Source organism: Abramis brama (assembly GCF_963993115.1).
Source record: "Abramis brama genome assembly, chromosome: 14".
NCBI classification, from domain to species: Eukaryota; Metazoa; Chordata; class Actinopteri; order Cypriniformes; family Leuciscidae; genus Abramis; species Abramis brama.
The window spans coordinates 16,373,048-16,400,811 of NC_139976.1; the positions used below are offsets into that span (position 1 = coordinate 16,373,048).

At 38.6% G+C, this 27,764-nt stretch overlaps 1 protein-coding gene across 2 annotated transcripts; it reads left to right on the forward strand.

Moving 5' to 3' along the window:
• The first annotated feature begins 1,820 nt into the window (after nt 1-1,820).
• neurl4 (neuralized E3 ubiquitin protein ligase 4) lies at nt 1,821-27,490 on the forward strand. Of its 2 annotated transcripts, XM_084135659.1 has the most exons (30): nt 1,826-2,006; nt 10,002-10,518; nt 11,277-11,342; nt 11,453-11,883; nt 13,036-13,147; nt 13,230-13,318; nt 13,397-13,469; nt 13,557-13,830; nt 13,941-14,122; nt 14,254-14,339; nt 15,117-15,279; nt 15,378-15,588; nt 15,704-15,780; nt 16,206-16,256; nt 18,139-18,217; nt 18,326-18,495; nt 18,792-18,920; nt 19,076-19,221; nt 19,846-20,064; nt 20,424-20,522; nt 20,611-20,763; nt 20,861-21,025; nt 21,259-21,417; nt 21,572-21,751; nt 22,671-22,764; nt 22,852-22,959; nt 23,094-23,238; nt 23,338-23,450; nt 23,565-23,724; nt 25,470-27,489. In XM_084135659.1, exons 1-30 carry the CDS (start codon nt 1,842-1,844, stop codon nt 25,672-25,674), a joined length of 4,821 nt encoding a protein of 1,606 aa, XP_083991785.1. In that variant the 5' UTR covers nt 1,826-1,841; the 3' UTR covers nt 25,675-27,489. The 2 variants fall into 2 exon arrangements, with proteins under 2 accessions (XP_083991786.1, XP_083991785.1); XM_084135660.1 differs by lacking the exon at nt 16,206-16,256 and having other exon boundaries at nt 1,821-2,006; nt 25,470-27,490.
• Nucleotides 27,491-27,764: the final 274 nt, after the last annotated feature.

The window sequence follows — 27,764 nt, forward strand, 5'->3', positions numbered from 1 at the left end:
GTCTTCTAGTAGCTGTGCCAAGAGAAATCTGAATCATTCCCTTCCGAAACTTGCAGAGACGGAGAATGTGAATAGGAGATGTCCACGAGCTATGAGCAAGAGAAAAGTTTGCTATGTATTCTGATTAATTATTTTGTCACTTTGCCTCCACGTCCCCCCGATTGCCCGCGAGCTTCTCCTCCTGTCCATACGGTAATTATCTACTGTGCGACAGAGAGTCGCGTGGGTATGACGCAATCGTTAGCCTATTTTTACAAAAATTGCTTCTACGGGGCCATAACAGAAGCTACAAGGTAATGAAGCCTTTTATACATTTTCGTGTTTCTTTAGAAATAAAAAATGGACAAATGGAGTCTTTAACGCCTCAGATGTGAAGTTATTCGCTGTCAAAGTGACGCCAAAATAAATGGGAGTCAATGGGATGCTAACAGCAGGTGGGGGTCCGCTAGCCAATGGCGGCGCTCGGGGGTACCTTCAAAATAATAGAAAACCATGCCCCCCTGGTATCCCCTAGCAGCTGTGGTAACTAGAGCAGAGCTGGCAACCCGGATGCCGAAACACTACTGACTTCGTGATTGGTAGATAGGTGGAGGGTGGCGCTTCAGGCCAAAACACAACATGACAACATCAACATCAGTTGAGGGCTGCAACTATCACTTTTAAATGACAATATCCTGGCCGGACTACTGTTGTCAGTGATATAAGTATTTGAAATGAACATGATTTCTTAATGTCTAGTGACATATCAGGGCCATTTTATGATTAATTGAAATACATTTCTTACATACAGCTCCTTTAATGATTGAACAAAGGATAATCCCATTGAACTGATACAAAAACATCTAAAATTGAATGTTTATCAATGAACATCTTTCAGTGAACAAAATAAATCAAAATAAATCAAATATGCAGTTTCATTAATTTATCATTCCATGAAGCCAGTCTGATAAGTCCTCTCATGAGCAAATCTATTATTTTTCAACCTAACTCCTTTATTTTACAATGGATACATTAATATCTAGATTGGTATGTATACTCAATACACATAATTAAATAATATTTTGACACTTTTGGTATAATTTGATAATGTAAAAAATAGTCTGCTCACAATATATTTCCCTGAACTGTTTGTTGTGGAGGAAATGACACTGTTAAAATTGTTCATTTATTTATTATGTCTCTTTGTTCATCAAACATGCAATACTTCACATGGTGGTCAAACCCCCATCTAATGTTTTGGCTACATGAGCTTCATAAATCAGTTTATCTGTAATCCACTGCCATCTAGAGGATTTTTTCAACAAACGTAATATAGTGCCCATAAATTTGAATTGGGGTTATTTAGTAATATCAGCAATCGATTCATTAGTTTTCTGTTCAAATTATTTCCTTAGGAAAACTCTTCCTTAGCACTTAGCTTTTAACAATTCCCAAGAACAGCCATTGATAGAGTTGTTAACGTCAATATAATATAGTATTATGTTATCTTATATAATAATACAACGTCAATAAAGTTCTTCGAGTGAGCCTGTTGTTTAACTTACCACTAACTTCATTTGTAATGTTGTGACCTGTGGCGTTTGAGAATGTATTTGTGATATAACCTATTTATCCAGTTTTATCAGCCCTTGCTTGTTTTCTGTATTGTTATTTAAATAAAAAATAAGAATTCATTTTTGCTGGCCTATCTAAAAATCGTGTTATGTGTTTAAAACAATGTAGTATCAATGCCACTGATATGCCAAAAAATACACCTATAGCAAAGCGCGAACTGCCCACAAGCGGCACTCTACTGTCGCAAAACGACGCTGGTTGTCGTGCACCGCGCCGCCCGTGCGAAGATGGCGGCTGAGCTGCATCCGCGCAGCGGAAAACTGATCGGTTTGTCGAACTCCAACAGAACCGCTCAACGAAATCAGCCGGTACAGGAATTCAATCACGGCCTGGTCCTCAGTCGGGAGCCGCTGAGGGACCGCGATGTCTTCACTGTCCGCATCGACAAGAAGGTAAACAAGCATGTCTCAACAGAGAGAGAGAGAGGGAGAGAGAGAGGGAGAGAGAGAGAGATCGAGAAAAGGGTGTGAGTGTGTGTCATGTCGTCTGCAGTGGTTCATTACTTAAGCATGAGGGTCTGTCAGATCTTATTCATAGGTCATGTGTGGTGTTTAGGTGTGTGGATGTCTCAGGACGTGCGTGTGCTGCGGGTTTGCAGTGAGCTGTCATGGTTTGTCAGTGCTGGTGATGTTTGGATGCTGTCCTGCCTGGCTATTCCGGGACTGTCATCGGGTTAACGAGATGAATCTGTTAATGATCACAACGGTCTGGATATATACCGCATATTTTTGGGGGAAATACTACTATATTTGCTCCATCGGAAGCCCATGTAAACATATACACACCGTTTGATGTGCCGTTAGCTACTGGTTTTGGCTCATTCCAGGGAATCGATTCATTTGAATTCGCTCGCGGATTTGTTCAGTGACCCTTTCAGCAGGTTACATCTTTTACAGTGTTATGAGTGAGTCACTGATCACTCAGGTGATTCGTTACAAAATTGAGATGACCAAAACAAGTAGAGCATGGTGACAGAGAACAAGTAGGAACGTTGTTCCAGGCCCTGTGACAAGAGAAGGGCCCACTCATTGGTACTAGGGGAGAAGGGGGCCACACAGAATATTTGTCCCAGGCTCCATGAATTTGACATTGTATTAAAAAAAATGTTTTCGTTTACAAAGTATGCAAATATAAAACACATCTTCCCTACAAATTATAATCATTTCCCCCTCCATTTTGTGAGACAAAATCAGTGACAACAGTAATACCCTATATACATAAATATAATTTATATATAATAATTATACAATAATAATGCCTTTTTTTGGTTTATTCGTCAACAGGGTATTCCAGTTTTGTTGTGACATGCAGCTTCTGTTGTTTTTTTGTTTTGTTATTTTTTTAAATTCACATTTGAGGTGTTCTTAATTAATGTTACAAAATGTGAAAGTTGCTGCCTGTATGCAGATGCTCATTGTCCACCTTGCAGCTAGCAGATAGTTTAAATCAGATTGTATTATCATCATCATACAAGTTTCATAATGCTAAAAAGTTTATTTGATTTTCCCTGTTCGCAAATTCTCAGTCAGTATCGTTTCACAAGGCTGATAGACAGCGGATTCATGTAAACATGTTTAACTTTTTTTTTAAATCTAGGATATCTTACTTTTATCCCTCTTAATACATTTCAATAGATGGTTCAATAATTAGTTCATGTTGTTTGTAGTGTTATCAATGGACTTTTCCTGTTTTTACACATTGGGTCAGTATAAGATAATTTAACTGATCATGTAACAGTGAACAGATGGCAAGCATTACAGAAAGTATAACCTAATACTCAACATATTCTCTATGTGTACATACACGTTGTTTTTGAAATCATGATACACCAATAACTTCATTCAAAATCTAGGAAAAATGTAAGAATTAAGAACGACCAAAACTACTCTGGGTGGCCTTTTAACTGTGTTAAGATAAATTTATACATAGATATTCATCTTAAATGTAAAAAAGTAAGAAAAGCTGCAGTATATAGCTCGAGCTGTGAGGTTTCTCTGTATAGCAGATATGCATATGCACAGCTGGCTAAATAAGAAGTCTGCAATCAAGGTCTCAATAAAAGGTTTTTATTGTGTTATAACTGTTTTGAGAATGGCAAACTTTGGCACTTTGGCACCTTGCTTGCGCGTGCTGTCAGGCAAGAGCTCATCTTTAGAGGTCATATGTTTGCAACGAACGAGTGAAGAAAGGCTGTTAAGGAAAGGCATGTGGTTGCTGACCATCGCTTGTTTAGAATACTCCAAATTCATTAACATTAAAATCAGGATAACGTCGGCACACAAGTTGCGATAGTCTTGTTACCTATTGCTGTTGAATATAATAGATTTTACGATGCATCGCAAGATTCGCGACACACCTAACCGTGCGTGCGCGTGCACAGAAAGTCTCTCACACAGCATGCGATCCCGAATTCAGTTATTTTTAGCGGCATATTGCGCTTAAACGATTAGAAACACACAGAATTATTTAAAAATATCTGTCTAATGGCTAGTATTCATATTCATAGTCGGTTATCTCCTAAGTTAACGCAAACAGTCGGAAATCTGAACATTATATTTGATCCTTGCATTTGGTCGTAATCTAATAAAGCTGTTGCTGTCTGTCATTAATGTTCATCAGACAACAAAAAAGTGTGCAACACTTACTGCTCTTGAATGCATAACTTTTTTAGCTTTAATAATAACCAGTTTATTTGTAATTAATGCACTAAAGTGATTTCACACATGCAGTGATTATTTTTACATTTGATTATTACATTTCTGTATTATTTCTTACTTGAATACTTCTAAGTAAAATGAAAAAAAACACTGTTAATTTTATTTGTTTGTATTTGTTGTACTATACTTATCTTTTAATAGCAAAGAAAAAATAACAAAAAATAATTACTAAAATAAAAAATATTATTATTGAATTAATTGAAGTAAAAGACGCAAAGGGATGCATGGATAATTGTTTTATTATCAAATCATTACCCACTGAATCGTAATCAAAATGAATTGTGAGGCTTGTGAAGATTCATACCTCTAATAATAAATACTGTAATATTCCATCAAAATATAAGAATTGTCAATTTTGATTATATGGTGACTTTAAGAACAAATTCATGTTTGCACACGCATGTTGTAATTTATTGTGATTTATAAAAACGAAAAAATCCATGCAACTCCTATTGAATGAGACTTTCTTGTTGTTATCTGGAAATGTTTAACATTTATAGGCTGATGCTGTATATTTTTCCATCTTTTTGAACTGTGTCTTCCTCCAGTCAGCTCCTAGACAAAATGCTTGTTAGAAATATGGATATAGAAGAGGATGTGTTTTAGACAGATTTGATCATTGGAATGCAGTCTGAACAATTTTATGATAGTCTGAGAATGGGAAAATAGTCTGAGAATCCCTAAAAATTGACTTTCAGTTTATGTGGCTGTAAGCTAGAAATTAAGACTTGATAAAGAAATTGCACAGCAAAAAAATATTCGTATTGTGCTATGATTATTATTCCTGTTTCTTTGTTTTCACTCTTTCTGTTTCATCACTTCTAGACAGAGGGGAAAATGACAATGAAGCAGATTACTGGTCACTTATGTAACCAGATTAGAGAAATACGTTTATCACATTCAATGCCACCTGTCCCTCTTCTCAGCCTGCCTTAACCCAGATACACACGGCCCTGCTCCACTGACAACCTACATACCATAAACATAAAGACATTTGGAATGCAGTGATGAAGCAAAATCTAGAGACAACAACATTTCACTGAACAGTGTGAGGTGGAGATTTGTTTAATGGAATGTTGCTTTATTAACTGCATCTGTGGCATGTGGGTCTGCTCTGCTCGAATAGGCTTTCATGCTTGAATGGTCATTGTTGCAGCACCTCCGTTCTCAGTCTGTCAGTAACGCTCTGTTTAGTTCGAGAGTCTCTATCCACCTTATTTTTCAACGAGGAATTAAGGTGTTTTCTGTGAATGTGCGAGACTTTCGATTTACTAGCCGCTATAGGGAAATAACGAGAAAAATATATCAATGCGTAAACTGTAAAACAGTTTGCGCTACAAACCAGCATGTTTATAATTATAATTAGGACAATACATTGAAATAATATGGTAAGTAATACCAGGTTGCAAGATAAAAATAACTGGAAGCGAATGACACTGGAAGCCAGACACATTAACGTTACAAATGGTCGCACACGCTCTTTCCTGAAAAATAAGGTGGATTAAAGCAACACTAAAGAACTTTTTTTTACCTTAAAATAATATTTCCAAAATCGTATCAGTGGTTCATCAAGTTGTAACAGGGTGAAAGGCACTTGCAAGTTTGCCAGATTGGGTAGCGTTTCTGTAGTTCGAATGAGACATAAGAAACTACAAATTTGACTTGCTTTACGGCAAGCGTTATACATCATACTTTCATAAAATCATGCAACATACTCTACCTTGTCTGTGGACATCGTTCATTCTAAAGCCGGTGCTGGATAAACATTGAGTGTGCGTGAGGTGAGACAGTAGGCTGCGTAGGCGAAATTATTTAAGACAGCGGTAATGGACAATTCCGCTTACAACCTGTAGGGGGACCGAAGAGGAAAAGTTCTTTAGTGTTGTTTCCTTTCTGTCTGAAAAGCACAGTGTGCTGACTGTGCTCTGATTGGTCAGCTGGACCAATGTGTTGTGATTGGTCAACTGCTTCGAGCATGTTTCGGAAATGTCACACCTCTTGCCATAACTGCGAATTTCAACCATAGACTGGACCTAAAGAAAAATATGTAGGTTTCTGAAGAGCATTTTTGAAGCCCAAAGTGGGCGGAGCCAGCCGACGCCATCTTGGCAGCGCGTCACTGTTCATCTTTTTATGGTTGTTGATAAACTGAAAATGGGCAAAGAGGCGGGATTAGCTGAGGTGATGTGACGGCTAACAGAAAGCAGACAAACAGCTAGTAGTGACAGCAGCGGCAATCCACCTGTCACTCAAGTGGCCACGCCCTTATTTATGCAGAACTTTAACTGTGCGTTCACAACGTGAGAGCGTCGCGTCTTGGAAAGCGAGAGCGGCAAGAAGAGTTGAAGTCAGGTCAACTTTATGGTAATGAGCTATGACGTGGTTCGGCGGCAACCGGCGGCAACCAATCGGAATGTAGAAGTCCTCCGCTTGAGAGGATTCCAGAGAACGCAGTCCTGCAAACTTTGGTTCCGACCACATTAGTTCCCAAGCATAATAGAGGAGAGGTTGATCATGTGAATTTGATAAGAAGGCGCACAACACTATTTATTTATAGGCAACATTTTCGCATTAGAACGCTTATTTTTCAGCGGGAATGCAAATTAGATTAGCACTTAACCATGAACGGAAAAGATACATCACATAAATGGCTTTTAATTGTTTATTTCATTTGCAAACATGTCACTATAATTGTTAAGTTCTTTCCATCGATCAACTTCTTACTTTCACATTTAAAAGATTCCATGAGGTTAACTTATACCCTTCTTGGTCAGTCTGCAAAAATAACAATCAACATGCTTGTTTGCTTTGCGGCCCCTTTAAATAAAGTTGAAAAAAAGACCAAGCATTCGATCTACGTCAGAGCGTCGGCGTCCACAAATCTTTCTACGGCGTCGTTGGCAGGGCGGCGAGAGCGAACTTTGCCGTTCTCTCCGGCTGCGGTGTGAAAGCACAGTTAATATAATTTAAACGGATGAGTTATAAAAAAAATTAATGACTAGAATCGAAGCATTTCAGTGAGTTCAGAAACAGTGCTTTTCTTACTGATATAGAGAATTACTCCCTTTAGAGTTGACTTTGTGCTTTGTGACTTTGCAGACCTTTTTCATGCTTAAACAGCAACATTACACACTAGAAATTTGAAAATGTGAAAAAACATAATAGGTCCTACAAGAATAACAGGTCAAACAAGAATGGCTTGTACAGTAATGCACTTACAATGGAAGTCTGCAAGCTTTGAAGGCGCTGCGCTGAGCCAGAGAGAGCATTTATCATGTATAGGTATGAAACAGCTTCACAAACAGTCTTTTCAGCATCATAGTATCATTATTTCTGTGTTACAAATATTCATATTAACTTATCTCAGAAGACCTGGGATAAAAGTCAAAACTGGAATCGGAAGCGATCAAAACGAAGTATATCACCTTTTGAAAGTAGCATGGCGCTTAAGATAATAATTGTATCGATTACATCATTATGCCATCATGTGAATCAAGTGAATGTTAAAAATGTAATTGTCATTGAATTATTAATTCAAGAGGTTTGTTCAAAAAAACGCTGATCCATCCAGTAATGAAACAAGAAAAGTATTTTTGAGTAAGTCATTGAATCATTTATTCAAACCGATTAAAAAAAAAATCATTCAGAGTCATTAAACATTTTAAATTGACTGCAGCAATTAACATTTGTCAGAACACCTCTAGTAAATTACATGTTGTTTTGTGTAGGTGTCTGTTCAGGATTGTGGGAGAATAGTGAAAAGATTGATTCTCAATTTATCCAGAATCATGTAGCTCTAGCCAGCAGCCAGACGACTTTCCTGTGTTAACCATGTAATGCTCATAACCCCAGTAACTTTCATATAATATGTGTGATAGGATGCCAGAAAGGGAAGTAACCATCCACAAAGTACTTTTCCATTGAAGCTAACTCCACACACAGGATACACATTGGTGGACTCTTGTCTAAAACAGTAGTCCCACTCTCGCCACTTAAAGGATGATTTAGACAGCTTTTATAGATCCGATAACACAATTTTCAAGAGAGGCATTAATATAATTTCTTGAACAGAAATATGAGTCACATAGACTTCAATAGTGGTTAACTGTAAACAAGATTCTTCTTTGTTTTTTTACATCATAGCCTATATAAACAATTGTCTTGGCTCAATATAGCTCTATTTAAGGGGAAATATACTGTATATAAATACACTTCCATTCAAAAGCATTTGAAAATCATTCTAATATGCTGAATTAGGTGTTCAAATATATGTGAATCAATACAGACTGAGAAGAATTTGAGAGCAGAGAGAACATCAAATCAATGTTTCATTATTATGCAACTTGTAAGATGATATTACAGTCTAATTTAAGCTATCTGCTGGCTGCAAGGTGGATGTGAAGCTAACAAGCAGTATAATAATGGCAATGAGCATCCGCATACACACAGGCAGCAACTTTGACATTTTGTGCTACAACATTAATAACAACATTAATTAATCATAATATGTTGCATGCTAGGCTTGAACGTGTGCCACTCAAATGAGAACCAGGGCTCAACAAAACATGTTCACATGCACTAACCACTGCTCCATGGTTCTGAGATCATTTATAAAGTGAGAAATCAATGAAGATGCTAGGGCTGGGCGATATGGACCAAAAGTCATATCCCGATATATTTAGGCTGAATATCGATATACGATATATATCCCGATATTTTTTCTGCAAAGTGATAGCAAATGTTCAGTCAAAGCCAAAGCCAAATATGTCGTCACAAGTAGTTTTATTGAAACCGGCTATTTCAGTGAACCGTTGCAAAATCAAATGAATAAATAATAAACAGGTTTCTTCACCTTAGGGCTGCACGATTATGACAAAAATCATAATTGCCGATTATTCCCTTGGAATTGGAATTGCGATTTTATTAATTATGATCAAAGTTTACATTGAATATATATATATATAAACAAATTTTGTGTAAACATGTTAGAATTTGCCTATATATATATATATATATATATATATATATATATATATATATATATATATATATAGGCAAATTATAACACGTTTACACAAAATTTGTTAACACACAAGTACTGTCCCCCTTTACTTAACATAAATTGTAAGAATATGACTAATAGTAAAGACTAGTACTAATAAATAAACATTAGGCCTATGCTAAAGCTATTAAATTGCAGTCCCAAACTAGGCTAGTTTTTGTTAATACAGTGTTGGTATGAGCCACTACAGTCATTTAAAAATATAAAAATTAACACAAAGAAAAATAAAGTGGCATTTTGGGGTTAATATGGAAACGACAGTTACCATGGTGAATAAACAATATTAACAATAACTGTTAATGAAACATGGAAACTGCTCCTGGTGAATAGAATGAAAAGCCTTTATTATACTGTCTATGGGAAAAGTGGGGGCGCGGGAGCAGTGCAGAGAGCTCCGGGTCAGCAGCTTGCTTAGAGCAAGGATCACAGCACAAATTTTAACTATATCGATATATGCGATATGGTCTAATTCCATATCGCATTTCAAAAATATATCGATATATTTTTTATATCGATATATCGCCCAGCCCTAGAAGATGCTTGATTAGTTGGGATAAACAAACTGTAATTTGACTAGCATTTAACTAACTCTCATTTCTTTGGTCAAGGTTAACTCTTGGAGCGGTTCTATAGAGATCGGCGTTACTGCGCTGGACCCAGCCGGTCTGGAATTTCCCAGCAGTGCCACAGGGCTGAAGGGGGGCTCGTGGATCGTGTCCGGGTGTTCTGTGCTGAAGGACGGCCGCTCAGTCCTGGAGGAGTACGGGCGCGACCTGGACCAGCTTGGGGAAGGGGACCGTGTGGGGATCCAGCGGAATGGGAAAGGAGAGCTGCACCTGTGGGTGAACGGGCAGGACTGCGGCACAGCAGCCAGTGGACTTCCTTCTCGTTTGTGGGCCGTGGTGGACCTCTATGGGAAGTGTACTCAAGTGACTGTGGTAAGCTGTGAACCACCACCTGAAATGGAAGCGGAAGAGAATGAAGAGGCGGAGGATGAGATGGTGTCGATGCAAGCGGTGTCCATGATGGCAGATGCTTGCCATAGCCATGATGACAGGGCTGGAGCTATCATGCTGTCTGCAGCTGCTGCTACAACAGCCGCGATGAATGGATCCGCGGAGGAAGGTAAAGCTAGACCACATATTATCGAGTGATGGAGAGGTCTTCAGAAGTAGTTGGGTCAATAGGGGCTTTTGCACCGGAGGAACCTTTTCATAGTTCCTAGAACTACTGGTGGAAGTACCTGTTGTTATTCGATAGAAGTTTTTTAACAAAACTGCTTATTAATATTTGAAAAACTTTTGTCCACAAAAGAACTAAGTCACGTGGTGCTTTGAAACATGCAGAAATATGCATTGTGACACCCCAAATATTTGATATGGTATTTAGTAATAAATTCATTATATTTGAAATATACACACTGATCAAAAGCTACTCCAGTATACTCAGCCGTTACTCCAGTCTTCAGTGTCACATGATCCTTCAAAACTCATTCTAATATGCTGATTTAGTTCTCAAGAAACATTTCTTATCAATGTTGAAAACATGCTTCCATAAATAATACACTAATAATCGTAACTTTGTACCCGTAGTGTATATTTAAAAACCTTTTTTTTTTTAATTATTCAGATGTGTACACTAGCATGTATTCAAGTTGTAAGGAAAATGTGTTATTACATTTTACATGATGGTTACACCTAATATACCACATGACATTTTTAGGGTCATTCTATTAAAGCTTTTCTTAAAACCAACATAAATAAAAAAGAGTACATTTCTAAGAATCTGGCACATTAATTTTTCCATTTCTTTATCATGGACACTCTAATATGTCATCGGCCCAATTGTAATGAACAAATGCTCACTGTTTTCTTTCTCATCAGTGCCTGAGGTGTCCAGGACGCACAGTCGGCCGGACAAATTTCCAAACAACTTTGAGCCTGATAGTGGTACGTCACTTCTAAAACCAGCCTAAGTTAGTAATCGTTGTTAATCTGCGATGTCATTGTGGTTCACTCTATCTTTTGCTCTTTTTTTTTTCCCCCTGTTGTCCTCACAGTTTTAACTGAGCATCAGTTATTTGATGTGTTCAACAATGCCATTGTCTCTCTGTATCGCTCGGAGGATGAGGGTGGAGAGGACTTGGGGGTGGGAGGTGGAGGAGGTTGCTCTGACTCCTCGAGGGGCGGCACAGGAAGTAACGGTGGTGGCAGAGGAACAGGAAGTGATAGTGGCATTGGTGGCGGAGGGACAGGCGGAGGCAGTAGCAGCAATAGCAGCCCAGCGGGGAGCTCTGGTGGGGCAGCGGGACTGGGGGTGGCCGCTGGCGGCATGACGACCAATGACGCACTGCTGTTCCATGAGAAGTGTGGCACACTGATCAAACTAAGCAACAATAATAAGACAGCAGAAAGAAGGAGGCCGCTGGATGAGTTCAATAATGGAGTCGTCATGACCAATCGGCCACTCAGACACAATGAAATGTTTGAGGTATGAGCCTTTACACTCTAAATGTGATGACAGCCTTTATTATACAGGTGTTAGTTGTGATATTTTTAGGAGTATTTTCTGTGGAAAAAAAACTGTATGTATATAATTATATGCAGAAGTGTTAAAAGTACTGGGAAAGTGTTAAATTATTACTTGATGTAATATCTAAGTATCTAGCCTTAACCCTTTCGCACGTACGATCACACCGGTGTGATTAGAATGGTCAGTGCATCACGTGATCAACTGCTAAATTCAAACGTGCTTTCGCGCGCGTCACAACTATTCAGTGTTTTCAACCACATGATTTTTATTTTAGGTTTCAGACATTTAAAATCACATAATTACTAGCAAAACAATGAATTTGAGTTTGTAAAATACACACTGATGTCTATGGAAGCGGCAATAATAATCCTTTCCATTATAATAAGACGACACGTTTTATTCATATCAGATACACATTGTGTAAGTAATTTTACATTTTACCCTATTCTTCTCCCAGTTCATCGGCCACTTTCATGTATTTTGTGAGAAGTGGATGAATTGATGTGTTGTAAATCCAACAGATCTGATTCTCTGAACTGACAAACTAACATGGCGCCGCCCATCACGCATACAGCTCAACTAACGCGATCGTTATAAAGGTATTTATATATCCAAATATTTTGGATAAAAAGGGAAAAATGACATAAAAGCGGATCATCATTCATTCAGCGCTCTGTTGTGGTTGTGTTGTGTCACGTGACAAGGAATGACGTGGCACATAGGCACGCACACATACACATGCACACACCACATGCTTAGATATGTGAAAGAGTAACCGCCATCCGCCATTAAAAATAATTTTAATATACATTTTAAATAATTTTATTAAAAAATTTTTTTTTACATTTCCTGTTGAAATAGCTTTTAAGATTGAAATCAAGGGATGGAAAAGACTTTCTTATTAAAGTTGCTTTATTGATTTATATTTTAATTTAATTTATTTATTTATTACAAAAATTATTATTTAGTACAAAAGTTAGAATAGTCTTTAATCACAATTTTCTTCAATTTTCTGCAAAGAACAAGAATTTCTATAAATATGTATGTTATTTATTTATTTACAAATCAATGATCCTTCAAAAATTATATTCCTTCACTTGTTTATTTCAGATTCGCATCGACAAACTGGTGGATAAATGGTCTGGTTCCATTGAGATTGGAGTGACAACACACAACCCAAATAATCTCGACTACCCTGCAACAATGACCAATTTACGCTCAGGTACACTCTTTATTATCAAGCATTTCTACATAGCAGGTAATAATTAAATCACATTTTTCATCACATTCTTGTTGTCTTTAAGGCACAATCATGATGAGTGGTTGTGGGATTTTAACCAATGGGAAGGGGACTCGTCGAGAATACTGTGAATTCAGCCTGGATGAACTCCAGGTAAGTTGGCTGCTGGATCTGTGAGTTTTATGTTCATCTCATGCAATCTAATACTCAAGATGTCGTCGTCTTTTATAGGAGGGAGATCACATAGGGCTGATGAGGAAAGCCAGTGGAGCTCTGCACTTCTATATTAATGGCATTGATCAAGGTGAGAGTGGCACTTCAGATCTCAGCAATAAGAGATTCACATTTAGTTCAGAATTTTCTAAAATACTTTTGCAAAATGATGTTATAGGCGTTGCAGCCAATCAGACCCCTGGCGTAGTGTATGGAGTGGTGGATCTCTATGGCATGGCAGTTAAGGTCACCATTGTCCACAACCATAACCATAGTGATCGTTTACGCCGCAACAATGCCATCATGAGGGCGCTGTCACCTGACGTGGGCCGCCCTCGGCCTGCTCTCTCATTGACTCCTGAGCCTGATGTCCCGGACCACTTGCTTTTTCATGCAAACTGTGGGCAGAAGGCCGCAATCATCAGTGATGGCCGCACTGCTTTACGGCCTCAGTGAGTTCATTTAATCCAAAAATATTTTAATTAACTGATCTCTACCTACTGAATTAATAGGGGCACTGCATTGTGGGGGCAGTTCAATGAAATGTTGATCTCTGGTGCAGTGCGACGGATGACTTCAACCACGGCGTTGTGCTTAGCAACCGTCCGTTGCACTCCAATGAGGTTTTCCAGGTGCGCATCGATAAAATGGTGGACAAATGGGCAGGCTCTATAGAAATTGGTGTGACGACTCATAACCCCACATATCTTCAGCTACCATCAACCATGACCAACCTTCGCTCAGGTAAGATACTGCCATAGTTACTACATAGGTAGCACTGAATAAAGTGCTCATGAGTCAAGGCCACCTTACCTCTAGCATGAAATTCATGAGTGTTGGCTGATAACTAATCTAATTCAATGTTATCTCCACAGGAACCTGGATGATGACAGGAAATGGTGTCATGCACAATGGAACTACAATTCTTGATGAATACGGGCACAACTTAGACCGTTTAAAAGTGAGTTTGAAGCCCTGCTCAATCTTTTTACTTCTGTTTTCAGTCTTTTTAAGAAGGTCTTTTTAAGAATTACTCGTTCTTATGTTGTTCCGAATCGTTATGCTGTTATATTTTCTGTGGAACACAAAAGGAGAATTTTGGGAAAACCTCAACACAGATTTTTTTTTTATTAAATTTTTTTTTTTTACACAACAAGTTTATAGTGACCATTTTTTTGTTTGTTTGTTTCAGCCCAAATAGAAACAATTGTGACTATGTCAGTGTCTATTTCGTGCATACAACATGGATAAGCAACAACAAGTAAACATGTTAACGTAGTGTGGAAGCACTTCACCATAATCAAAAAAAGGATGCAAGTAGTAATATGTAATTTTGTTTGGCGGAAATATTGAGAGGCGGTAGAGCTGTACGATTCTGGATAAATTGAGAATCACAATATTGTGTTTCAAACAGATAACAATTAAATAGCATGTAATTTACTAGAGGTTCTGACAAAATATCAATTGATGCAGTCTATTTAAAATGTTTAATGACTCTGAATGAATTATTTAAAACAAAAAATCGGTTTGAATAAATAATTCAATGAGATTTCACTTGTTTCATTAATGAATGAATCAACGTTTTTTTTTAACGAATCTCTTGAATGAATAATTCAATGACAAATACGTTTTTTTAACAGTCACGTGCAACAATGTAATCGATAGAATCATTATGTGAAGCGCCATGTTACTGTTCTAGAGGATTTTATATTGGCGTGCCTCATGTGAATGTTTACAGGCTGGAGATACAGTGGGAGTTGTCCGAAAGGAGGATGGGAGTTTGCATTTCTTTGTGAACGGAGTGCCTCAAGGCCCCGCGGCTTGGAATGTTCCGTCCAGCGTGTATGCAGTGGTGGACCTGTATGGACAGGCTGCTCAGGCCACCATCATGGATGATATGGGTGAGAGCAACAAGGATGGCGTAGAAATGAAAGGATGGTAGACACCTTGAAGTACAGGCCTTTAGTAAAAAATCTCTTTCTCTCTCTCTCTCTTTTAGCCGATCTCCCTCCCTTGCCTGATGACAGTTCTGAGGGCCCTACTGCCATGTCTCCTGGTAGCCCATGTTCAGTTTCGGGGGGAACAGCTGCCAACGACCTGCGCTTTCATCAGCTGCACGGCACAAATGCAGTCATCACTAACGGTGGCCGAACGGCACTTAGGCAGAACTGCCGTAGCGAGTTTAATGATGCCATCGTCATTTCAAACAGGTTACTTTTGTTTTAGCATGATCTCTTTTAAGTGCTCTTAGATCATGCTGGTTTATCCTAATGGATCAGACATCGATTAAATGAATATTTTATGTTTGTGTGTCTCACTGAACAGGTGCCTTCGGGATGGAGAGCTCTTTGAAATTGTGATTCAGAAAATGGTGGATCGCTGGTCGGGCTCAATTGAAGCAGGTGAGCTTTTATAAAACACCCTGATTCACTAAAGAAACAATAATTTACTAAAGACTTGAGTCTAGCGTGGAATTTTCTCACTCAAACCACTGCCTGCTGCTGCTTCTGATTGCTTTTAGAGGGAAAAGCTGCCTATAACTGCTGGTCTAGGATCAGTTTTCTCTGTAAAAAAAATAGCATATTGGCGAAACAGATTTGGCAAATAATCCATTGCGTGTCTGAGACTGTGGGCCTGTTTACACCTGGTCACTTCATGCATTTTTAATGATCGGATAGCTATCTGATTTGTTAAAATGGTTTCATTTACACTTGGAGACATAGTGTCTCCGCAAAACGAATATAGATCTGATCTTCAATTCCCGCGCTATATGCAAATTTACATCAACGAAAGCAACAGATATGAGCTGCATTTCATTTATCATCAGCTAATTTCAAGATCAAAGACCACAATAGGAGAAGGAGCAGCATCAGCACTGGTAAGATCATTTAGACTCACTACTTTTAATGAAGATGATTGTGTGTTGAGCATCTGTGACTTGCTTTTAGTTTCAATTGCGGCAGTTTGCGCGTCGGCTTGCTGAAGATATACTCATCCGCGGTGATGCGTGTTGCAATAGCGCTGTCATGTCTGGCTATAATAACATGTCATACAGCCTATAACATGCCCCCAACATTTTGGGAGGAGTAAAATTTACATATGTGGTTTCAAAACCAGATGCATTTACACTTGTCCAGTTTTGTCTGGAATGAAGTGGTTTGATCGATAGGATTTAAATCCGTCCCGAAAGCATTTTCGGAGGCCATTTACACCTGGTCTTTTTACAAACGGATAGCTAGTCGATCAGAGAAAACTCATGAAGTGACCAGGTGTCAGACATTGTTAATAAGAGATTCATTGTGCAGTCAGCTTCATTTATTATAACAGAACTTTGTGAGATCGCAATGAAGTAAAAGTGACAGTTTTTTAGTGATTACAAAAGGAGCGCTCTGCACGGCAATTCCCGCATGCAGTATGCTTGCTTTTTCTGTTAAAATTAACCGTGGTTTATGAACGTAGACGCTTTAATAACAAAAAAATTATCGAGAGCGTTTATGCTGTGATGTGTAGGTTGTGCCGCGCACGCAAATTGAAACTATTATGCTACAAAGAAATTAATGTTTAGAGCTGATTCACCTACCACCTGTGATTACCAACCAAACTAAATCACACATTCTTTCCATGATTGTTGTTGCGAGTCGCTCTCTTGCAGAAAACATAAGCTTTTGTGTCAGGTTATGTTGTAATATACTGGTAGAATTGTGTGTATTTATGACCCTCTGAAATGCCTGAGCCAAAGTCTGTCTGGGACCCGATATAAAATGAAAGGAGAATATCTCGTGTTTTTCTGTGGCTGCTTAAGCCCTTCCACTAAGGAAATACTACTGATTCATTAAGGAAATTAAAAAGAGTTACTAAAGAAATACCTCTGATTCGCATAAGAAATAACACTGATTCACTTAAGAAATACCATTAATTTACTAAAGGAAAATCACTCATTAACTAAAGAAACACCACTGATTCAATTAAGCCCGCAGCCATATCACCCTGTAGCCCAAGACTGGTCGCCCGCTGAAGCTGAGCAGGGTTGAGCCTGGTCAGGATCTAGATGGGAGACCTACTGGGAAAACTAGGTTGCTGCTGGAAGAGGTGTTAGTGAAGCCAGCAGGGGGTGCTCACCCTGTGGTCTGTATGGGTTTGACTCCTAACGCCCCAGTATAGTGATGGGGACACTATACTGTCCATCAGATGAGACATTAAACCGAGGTCCTGACCATCTGTAATCATTAAAAGTCCTAGGATGTCCTTCGCAAAAGAGTAGGGGTTTAACCCCGGCATCCTGGCCAAATTTTCCCCTTGGCCTCTGTCCATCATCATGGCCTCCTAATCATCCCCATATATACTGATTGGCTTCATCACTCTGTCTCCTCTCCACCAATAAGCTGGTGTGTGGTGGCGATATGACTGTCGTTGCATTATCCAGGTGGATTGTGTACATTGGTGGTGGTTGAGGAGATTCCCTCTTCCATGTAAAGTGCTTTGAGTGCTGAGAAAAAGCTTTATAAATCTAACAAATGATTATTATTAAAGAAATACAACTTATTTACCAAAAAATTCTATAAATCTTAGATTCACTGAAAGTTACTGGTTCATATGTTCAGGAATCCGACTACTAGTTTTGCGGGAAACACTTTCAGAGTCGTTTCGTTTGATGTTCTGTCTGTATTGGTAGAAAAATGAAACATTAATGGAACCAAAAATGTAAAAATGTAGCCTGGATCTGAATAAGAACCTGTTGTTGATTTTTGTATTGTGCATAGGAGTTACAGCGATCAGACCAGAGGAACTGGAGTTCCCTAATACGATGACTGACATTGACTATGACACATGGATGTTGAGGTGAGCAGTAATTTACCGGTAATGGATTTCCACATTATACAAAGCATTAAAATCCTTTCTTTGTCAGACTGATACCTTATATATATCTTTGGACTTTCTCTTCTGTAGTGGCACAGCGATCATGCAGGATGGGAATACTATGAGGAATAACTACGGCTGTGACTTGGACTCTCTGACCACAGGCTCCAGGATCGGAATGATGCGTACAGCTTCTGGAGACCTGCATTACTTCATCAATGGGCTCGACCAGGGTGTAGCATGTACCGGGCTGCCATCAGGTAATTTTCAAATTTAAAATTACCTAACTTAATGTAAATGTAGCTATGTTTCCATCCACCGATTTGTATGCAAATTTTGGGTTAGCGTATTAAAAAGCGCTGGATGAAAAATGCACATAAAAATGAACGTGCTCAGTTGAGGCGAATATTTTTTATTTGATCCGATAAGAAGACATGCGCATAAACTATGATAGAAACACATTTGCAGAATAAATCCTTTGAGCACAATTTATTTCAGAACTTAGTAACATTTTCTGTCCCCCTTCTTGTCTTTCTTTCCATCTGCCTTTTTTTAGAAGTCTTTGCTGTGATCGATCTTTATGGTCAGTGTGTGCAAGTGTCCATTACAAGTTCTTCCGGCCCGCTGGATAACAGTCTGTGCACCAGTAATATCACAGAGAAGAGCTTACCCATACACTCCCCAGGTATTGTATTTTCACAGTATGTTTGCTTGTGAGGCTGTAGTCATTTTATTAAGATTGAAGAAACCATTTTAAAATGCGTTATAGATCAGGTCTTAACATTCATGCCAAGTGTCGGAAAGCAGTACGAGTTGTAAACGGTTTTTGTCACTCTCTAGTGGCAGGGGTTGCTCATCGCCTGCACACCAAACATGGTAAGAATGTGGTGTTATTAGGAGACGGTTGCCAAGCACTGAGGGTCGGGGGATATGCTCATGGAATCGTCTTTAGTGCAAAGGAGCTCAAAACGGATGAGTTGTTTGAGGTGAGATGTGGAACATGCTTAATTTACAGCTGAAAAACTTAAAAAAAAGTGGTAACCCATTAGTTTACATTAGTTGATCCATTAACTAACAATGAGCAATATTTATTAAGCTATGTTAACATTAGTTGATAAAAATACAACTGTTAGTTCATGTCAGCTCAGGTCCATTAAATAATATTAACAGATACAACTTTTAATAATGTTTGAAATTAACATTTGCTAAGATTAAGAAACGCTTTTGAAGTATTTGTGGTTTAAACTTTTAGTTACATATTTTAAGGTGCTTTTAAAATTTCTTTTTTTCTTTTTTTTTTTTACTGTGTAATACATAAATACATTTAAGTACTGAATAATATTAATTAACTTGTTAATAAATAAACTGTACTTACTATATAGTTAGGATTAGCGTTTGGTTTTGGGTTAGTTGCATGTAATTATGCATCATTTATTACTATAATAACTACATGTAACGTGTAACAAGGACACTGTAAAATAAAGTGTTAATGTACTTTTCATTGTTAGTTTGTATTAACTAATGTGGTAGCTAATGTTAACAAATAGAACCTGATTGTAAAGTGTTACCAACAATGGTCTTATTCATATATGGTCCTGATGTTGTTCTAGGTGAAAATCAACAAGGTAGATGACAGATGGTCTGGTTCCCTTCATGTGGGTTTGACCACCCTGCAGCCCCCTGACCTACCGTCCTGCCCTCTCAGCGGTCTCTCGCCTACGCTTACCCAGCTCAGGTCAAAGGTCACCTGGGTCCTCGCCGGCTCTGAGGTCAGACGCAACGGAGTGCTGCAGAGACAGAACTACGGCTGCTCTCTAGATCGGCTCACGGTAAGATATTTAAGGCCCCTTCACGCCAATAATTATTCTAAGTCTATGAGAATAGGGGAGTCCACTTCCCAGCTATAAAGATAACAGAAAATTGAAGGCAGCAGACCACATAACTGCAGCTTGTGCTTCGAGTAAACAGAATGTGTGGACACTAATATAGTTATAATTATAGTTAAAATGTGCAGAATTAAAATGTTCATCAGATATAAAAGTACTACACTTTAATTCGTAGCTGAAACTATAATCATTTGCACAAAATATTTAATAAACCAACACAAGGGGTGGATGAGTCAGTGAATTTGTGAATGATGGGTATCTGCTTCCTCTTACACATCCCTTCTTTGTTTATCGTAATATAGGTGGGAAATCGTGTCGGGGTGAAGAGATGCAGCGACGATACCATGCACATTCTCATTGATGGAGAAGATATGGGACCAGCAGCCACTGCAGTGGCGAAGGTACCAGTATCTTTCTATATCTGTTAGTGGAGAACATGATTTTTCAGTTGTACGTTCTGCTCACCCACGTTTATACCGCATGTTTCAGAACGTATATGCTGTTTTGGACCTGTATGGGAAGGTGACGGCCGTGTCCATTGTCAGCTCCACGCTAGTTGAGGATTCGGAAAGCGTGAAAGCTCCCTCGCTCTCGTCCGACAGCTGCAGTGAGGGAGAGGAGGACAGCACTCCCGTCAGGGAGGTGTGCCATCTCAAACCATCATATTTTGAAGCTTTATCGGTTGTATTTTTATCTCACTCTTAATTTGTTTTATTTGTTTTTTCCTTCTCCAACTCAGTGTGAGAATGAGCCTCCACTGGCACCCACGGTCATGACGTTTTTAGAGAATCATGGAAAAAATATCCAGCTGTCCAATCAGAACCTGACTGCCGCCCGGGTGTCCAGCTACAACCAGGGACTTTTGGTCACAGCGCAAGCCTTGCCCCGCCAGCAGCTCTTCCAGGTGTGTGTGAGTGTGTGAGTGTGTTTGGAAGTGAGAGACTGTGTCAGTAGCTATGTTTCCATCCAAAGTTGCAAATTTTAAATCTCATAAAACGTGAGAATAAAGCATTGTTTCCATACCATGTGTTTAAGAGAACAAAATCGCCTCTTCCCAGGAAATTAGTGAAAAATATCTGTAATAAAAATGGAAGTTTCTGCAATCGGGAAAGTCATGTTTCTCCATCGCTTCCTCAGTTTCAGATTGACCGTTTGAATCCATCATGGACGTCCTCCCTGTCACTGGGTGTGATTGGTCATTCTCCAGACCGTCTCAACTTTCCTTCCACAGCTTGCTGCCTTAAACGCTCAGTCTGGCTGCTGCAACGAGACTCTGTTTTCCACAACTCGCTGAAGGTGATGTCACATCCCTTGTATGGTCCTCTCATATTTATGTTTTTCATTTTATTTCCTGATATTTTTTTTTTTGTGTGCTTATTTCCAATTTCCTTCTCATTTCTTTACTGTATTAGTATAATTCCTAACCTCATTCTCTCTCTTCTTTCCTCAGATTTGTGAGAACTATGGTCCTAACCTGGACACCTGTCCTGAAGGGACAGTTTTGGGGCTGTTGGTGGACAGCAGTGGTTGTCTCCATCTGTTTGTTAATGGCATGGATCAGGGCATAGCAGCCCAGGACATCCCGAGCCCCTGTTACCCGCTCATTGACCTTTACGGCCAGTGTGAACAGGTCAGAACCTATAACTGTAATATCCTGTTACTAATTAGGCTTCAACAAAAAGGTTTTATTTCCCCTGCCAAAATCACAGGCTGCACCACAAAAAATATTATTTTTATTTATTTATTGATTGTTTGATTGACAACATTTTCACAGGCCCCCTTTTTTTATGTTTTTTTGTAAATAATATATACTTTTTAAGAAACATGAGTTATTATTATTAACTCATATTTCATGTTTTACTTTCCCTGCCAACATTTTTAAAGGTCCATCACAAAAAAGTAAAAAAGTAACTAATTGCAAAAAAAGTAATTGTAAGTAAGTGTCAGAAAGTATGTATATTTTTTATTAAACATTTTGTTATTATTGCAGTTTGTTATTATTGTTGTTGTTATTAATAATATATTTACTATTTGCAATAATATCTGGTTCTATACGATATTATGTTAATATTTTGATATATATATGTATATATATGTATATGTGTCTGTGTGTGTGTGTGTGTGTGTGTGTGTGTGTGTGTATATATATATATATATATATATATATATATATATATATATATATATATATATATATATATATATATATATATATATCCACTTGGAAATCATGGAGGGGTCTGAAATTGTCATCGTAGGTGCATGTCCACTGTGAGAGACATAATCTAAAAAAAAAAAATCCAGAAATCACAATGTATGATTTTTTAACTATTTATTTGTATGATATATATATATATATATATATATATATATATATATATATATATATATATATATATATATATATATATGTGTGTGTGTATATATGTGTGTATATATGTGTGTATATATGTATATATGTATATAATTATTTTCATAATAGCCTCGTTATGAAAGCTTTGTTTAGATTCACAGGAAGTGATTGTCTCCTGTTGTTGTTGTATTCTTAGGTGACCATAGTGACAAATCACGTGCCGGTGGATGGCGGGGAACGAGGAGACATGCGTTGTCAGGCCGACATGGAGAAGGCTGATATGGTGGATGGTGCGTGATATTTTGACCTCATGTCTTGCAGTGACTTTAGTTGTCATTCTGCTTTACCCATACATGTGTGCTGTCTGTTTGTGGCAGGTATAAAGGAGAGTGTCTGTTGGACGCCTCCTCCTGAGGTCAACCCCAACAAGACGTGCGAGTATCAGGCGCTATGCTCTAGATTCAAAGACCTGCTCACGCTGCCTGGTACGACTGCATTACACCAATAAACCTTTATGGGTGCAGAATTAATGTGGACCTGTTTATTTTCTGATTGTTTCCGACGGTATATTTACTAAAAGTCTTACTGTCTCCATATCCCACCTCGGCCTCTTTTTCAGATGGTTACTTTAATGAGGATGCTAAGTACAACCTGTGCTACTGTGAGTCCTGTCACAAATTAAGGGGCGATGAGGCCTATTACAAGCGAGGGGAGCCTCCCAGAGACTACGCTCTACCATTCGGCTGGTGCCGCTTTGCACTCCAGTCAGTTATTTTTAATTGAATTCAGGAATAAAGCTCTGATAATGTGCAAATTATTTAGTGTCAATTGCTTACGTAATAGCTCTCGTCTGTATTTAACAGGATCAAGACCCACTGTGAAGTCTCCAATGCCTTCAAGAAGTGGCATATTGCGTACCACGGCACTAGTGTCGGCTCCCTTAGACGCATCCTGGACCACAACCAACTCTTGTCAGGTTAGTAACTGCCAAGTTTTTTGTTGATCTGATAATGAAATGCATGAAAGTGTGAATTAGAAGGAGATCAGAATATTTTTGCACGGCTGAGCTTCTCTGTTTTCCCTTGAGCAGAATCGTCCTCCATTTTCTCTTCCTCCCCGGTGAAGACAGAGGGTCACGGCAGCTACGGGGAGCCTGAAGAGAACAGCGCGCCAGAGCGAGAGATTCCCCGTGTGCAGCTTTCTCCAACAATACGCTACTCTGGCCTGGAGGCCTTTGCCCCAAAAGTGCAGTAAGTCAACAGCAGTGCTTCTAAAGAAAAAGTCTAGAGAGAACATAACATGATTGTCTAGAAATTTAATTTTAATGTGCGCATATTATGCATTTTCGGATGATAAATGGAAGAAAGAACCGATTCTGAACTGCCTGAAATGGGTCATCAGTAATTCCAGTCTTACTTCCTGCACAAACTTACCTAGGATTGTAACAGATTTGCATAATGCCAGCCTATGGTCTTCATTCGCTGCCCATGAACAACGTCTACTTTGACCCGCCCTCAAACACTGTGGTTGTAGCTGAGGCCTGGAAAAGTGTTTTTTGTGCTGTGAAAGCAAATCTGCTTTGCATGCACTTCTAAAGGATGAGGACTCGGGATCGATATCCACTTTAGATATTCTACTAACTATAAGTAACTTTTCAACTACATGTCAACTAACTCTCATTAGAGTATTAGTAGACTGTCAGTAGACTGTTAGGTTATGGTTAGGTGTTAGGTTTAGGGTTAGTAGAATTAGTTGACTTGTAGTTGCCAAGTTACTTATAGTCAGTAGTATGTCTGTTGGGGGACCAACAAAATAAAGTGTTAGCAGATATTAAGCAATACTCCAATGAGAGTTAGTTGACATGTAGCTGCAAAGTTACTTATAGTTAGTAAAATGTCTAAAGTGGACTATCGAAATAAAGTGTTACCGCTTCTTTATATTTCTTTATGCTTCTTTATACCTTATTGGAATCAAAATTAGGAATCGATAAGCAGAATTGGAATCGTTAAAATTCAAACGATACCTAACCCTAGCTGTGGTATGCTGAGGAAATCTCTCTCTCTCTCTCTCTCTCTCTCTCTCTCTCTCTCTCTCTCTCTCTCTCTCTCTCTCTCTCCCTCTCCCTCTCCCTCTCCCTCTCCCTCTCCCTCTCCCTCTCCCTCTCCCTCTCTCTCTCTCTCTCTCTCTCTCTCTCTCTCTCTCTCTCTCTCTCTCTCTCCCTCTCCCTCTCTCTCCCTCTCCCTCTCTCTATATATATATTTCTTTCTATCTCTCTCTCTCTCTATTTCTTTCTATCTCTCTTTCTATTTCTCTCTCTATCTCTCTCTTTCTATTTCTTTGTATCTCTCTCTCTCTCTCTCTCTGAAGAGCCTTTTTATTTTAAAAATCTGATTTATATGCCTTTTTCTGTTTGCTTAGAGGTATTTGTAAACTGCAGTACTAAAGTAATAAAATAACTTTCAACATCTTTCAAATCATGTCTTTCTGCACCAAACTGTAGAGAGTAGTATCGATAACTGTATCGATAAGTACCGGTATTGATTAGCGGTATCTGTATCGATAAAATTTAAACGGTACCCATCCCTACTGTTCATATCACTGTGTATACAAGTGCTTAGGAGGCTTTCAGATTCACATGGTAATGGCCGTTTTTTTCCCAACGTGCTGTAAGCAGTAGACCAATCACAACAGACTGGGCCATCTGACCAATCAGAGCAGAGTAGGTTCTCGGAAAGCAGGGGTTTAGAGAGACTGAATCCTTTATCGAATTGTTTCAGACACTGTGAGAAAAGAGGTGATGCTGTATATTATAAGAAAAATACAATCTCCTACAATAGGTTTACATACATGCAAGGTAAAAAGAAAATGTTTTTTGACTTTGCATGCATGTTAACCTATTGTAGGAGACCTTCAAAATTCAATTAGGAACCTTTAAAATCGCATAATAGTGAAACTTTAATACATAAAATGATGACGGTTACACTTTTCTGTGCAGATTCCGAGACCCACGTTCCCTCCGCTGTCACCAGGCCCAGGTTGGCTTCCAGGTGTGTGTGCGGCCAGGCTCGTACAAAGTGGGGCCGACATCGCTGGGGATCAGCGAGCCCCTTGACCCTCGATTCAGCAATGCAGAAATCGAGTGGATCACCAAGGAGAAAGGAGGCACGCTCCTGTACGGCCTGCTCATACGGGTGGAGTAAAAAGAGACTCGCGCGAGGATATCAGCATCATCTTCCTCACTATCAACCAAATTTCAGTGCTGAGGCGTTGAGGATTTTAGCATTGTTTTGCTGCACCGGCTCATTGATCTCTGCATGTTTCAGACATACTTTTGTGTTCGTTGCATTTAGAAGGATGGTGATGATAATCCCCAGAGACAGAGACACTGCCTGCACTTTATGTTTCGGACACTGGTGGGCGATTTTTAGTCTTTCTCATTAAATTCCCTCGCTCAGCAGGCTCTCCATTATTTTTCTGTCTCTTCACACATCTAAATCTATGTATCACCCCCTGTTTTTTGTTTTTTTTGCTTTGGGAGCCTGTTTTTCTCTCAGAAATAAAACTGGACTGAAGCAACACAAAACCACCTATTCATAGCACAGCCCTTGATTTATACTAGTGTTTTTCTTAAGACTTGCAACGGACAAATCAACCTGGAAATAACCAAGACCTGTTTCACTGACAACGTCAAGAGATGTCAGCAAAATCTCCTGATCAGGAAGAGACTCAGTGTTACTGTTGTTTATTTCATCGCTTTGTTTACTCGCTTTACAAATTCTGCTCTAAAAATTTGGTTTTATAGCTGTGTATTTATTCACAAATGACAGTAGATTCAGTGTTTAGTGTATTAAAATGTCTACATAAAGACAAGAAGCTAAGAAATGTCTCGAATGGCTAGAAAATTGATTTTTTTTGGTCAATACACAGATATAACTGTAACCATCGATGGAGTGAGACTCTCTATCTGACCCATCATACCCCTAATATCAATTTTTGTTTTAAATTGTGGCAAAAGTACATCATTTAACTGAATGGATGCATATAAACAAACCCCCAAAGCACTCGAAAAAGAGCTGGAGAAGAGATTTATCAAGCTATATCTGTATTAGTGTGTCTGTTCTGGCCAAATGCGTGTGCCAGTTGTCTTTGCATCATTCGCTGCCCATTATTTAAGGTCAATCACCTGTGGGAGTTCTTGTCTTATGTTTAACACGCTTCACTGCTTTAGACGTTGTTTACACGTGTTGTGTTCAGATTTGTCTTCTGTTCTGAAGTCACGTGTGCTGATAAGCCCATTCGTTTACTCACAAACTTTATTGTAAGATGGTGGTTAATGGCGGCAGGTACAAGAAAAATGGGAAGGACTGTTCATGTTTTACATTCAACATCCTGTTCAACAGCAAGGACTGTTTATATCAGGTCGATGTGCCTGAACTCATGAGGAATCGTGAGTATTGAAGCCGTCTAACTCGAATACCTGATCCCAGGATTGGTGTTTACACTGGGAATGTGATTTGTTTTTAATAGATTGTTTACTCCATGCTAGACTTATTGCCATTTTTTTTTTTTTTTGTATTCTCTTATGACTAAGATTGCACATTTGTAAGCCCTTGCTGGAAAAAATGACAACAACTAAAAATCAACTCTCTTCTGATTGTATCTAGACTTACAGGACCCTCTGTGAAGGCATATCTATCCATTTGTTTGAGTTGTTTTTTATTTTTATTTTGTTGCCAATATGACATACTTGAGTGTACATTTCGCATTAGTTATCCCGCTTTATTGCCAATGGCGACGTCTGAATGAATGGTTGCTATGTAAATTGGAAAATGTGAAAACACGGGGTTCATGTCGGCCCATTGCTGCTTTTTCAGTTGTTTGTATTATTTGTTCATGTTTGTATTATTTTTTTATGTCTTTTCGTTGTGTTGTACAGCCTGTTACATAACACTAACATTACCTTCCTGGTTTGTAAGAAAATAAAAATCCAAAAAAGAGACAGTTATGCACAACATAAGAAAAATGTGTCTGTGTGTTCAATTAGTCCTCATGAGACTCATGAAAATTCATATTTAAAAATAATCCCTCCGAAGTTTTCAAAAATAACCGATGGCATATACACTGTATGTGTGTGTGTGTGTATATATATATATATATATATATATACATACTCTAAATATTGAGAAAACTCTCAGTAATCAATGTGTTGGGACATCACAACCAAACCTAATTCATATTTTACAATTTTTATACCCACTGCTATTTGAAAGTTTGTGGTAGATAAGATTTT

Bases quoted from the DNA above. Each gene is read 5' to 3' on its own strand.
- neurl4 (XM_084135659.1), top strand. From the start codon at position 1,842: ATGGCGGCTGAGCTGCATCCGCGCAGCGGAAAACTGATCGGTTTGTCG. The intron at 14,340-15,116 runs GTGAGTTTGAAG...GAATGTTTACAG, and splicing joins ACAACTTAGACCGTTTAAAA to GCTGGAGATACAGTGGGAGT. The intron at 23,725-25,469 runs GTAAGTCAACAG...TTTTCTGTGCAG, and splicing joins GCCTTTGCCCCAAAAGTGCA to ATTCCGAGACCCACGTTCCC.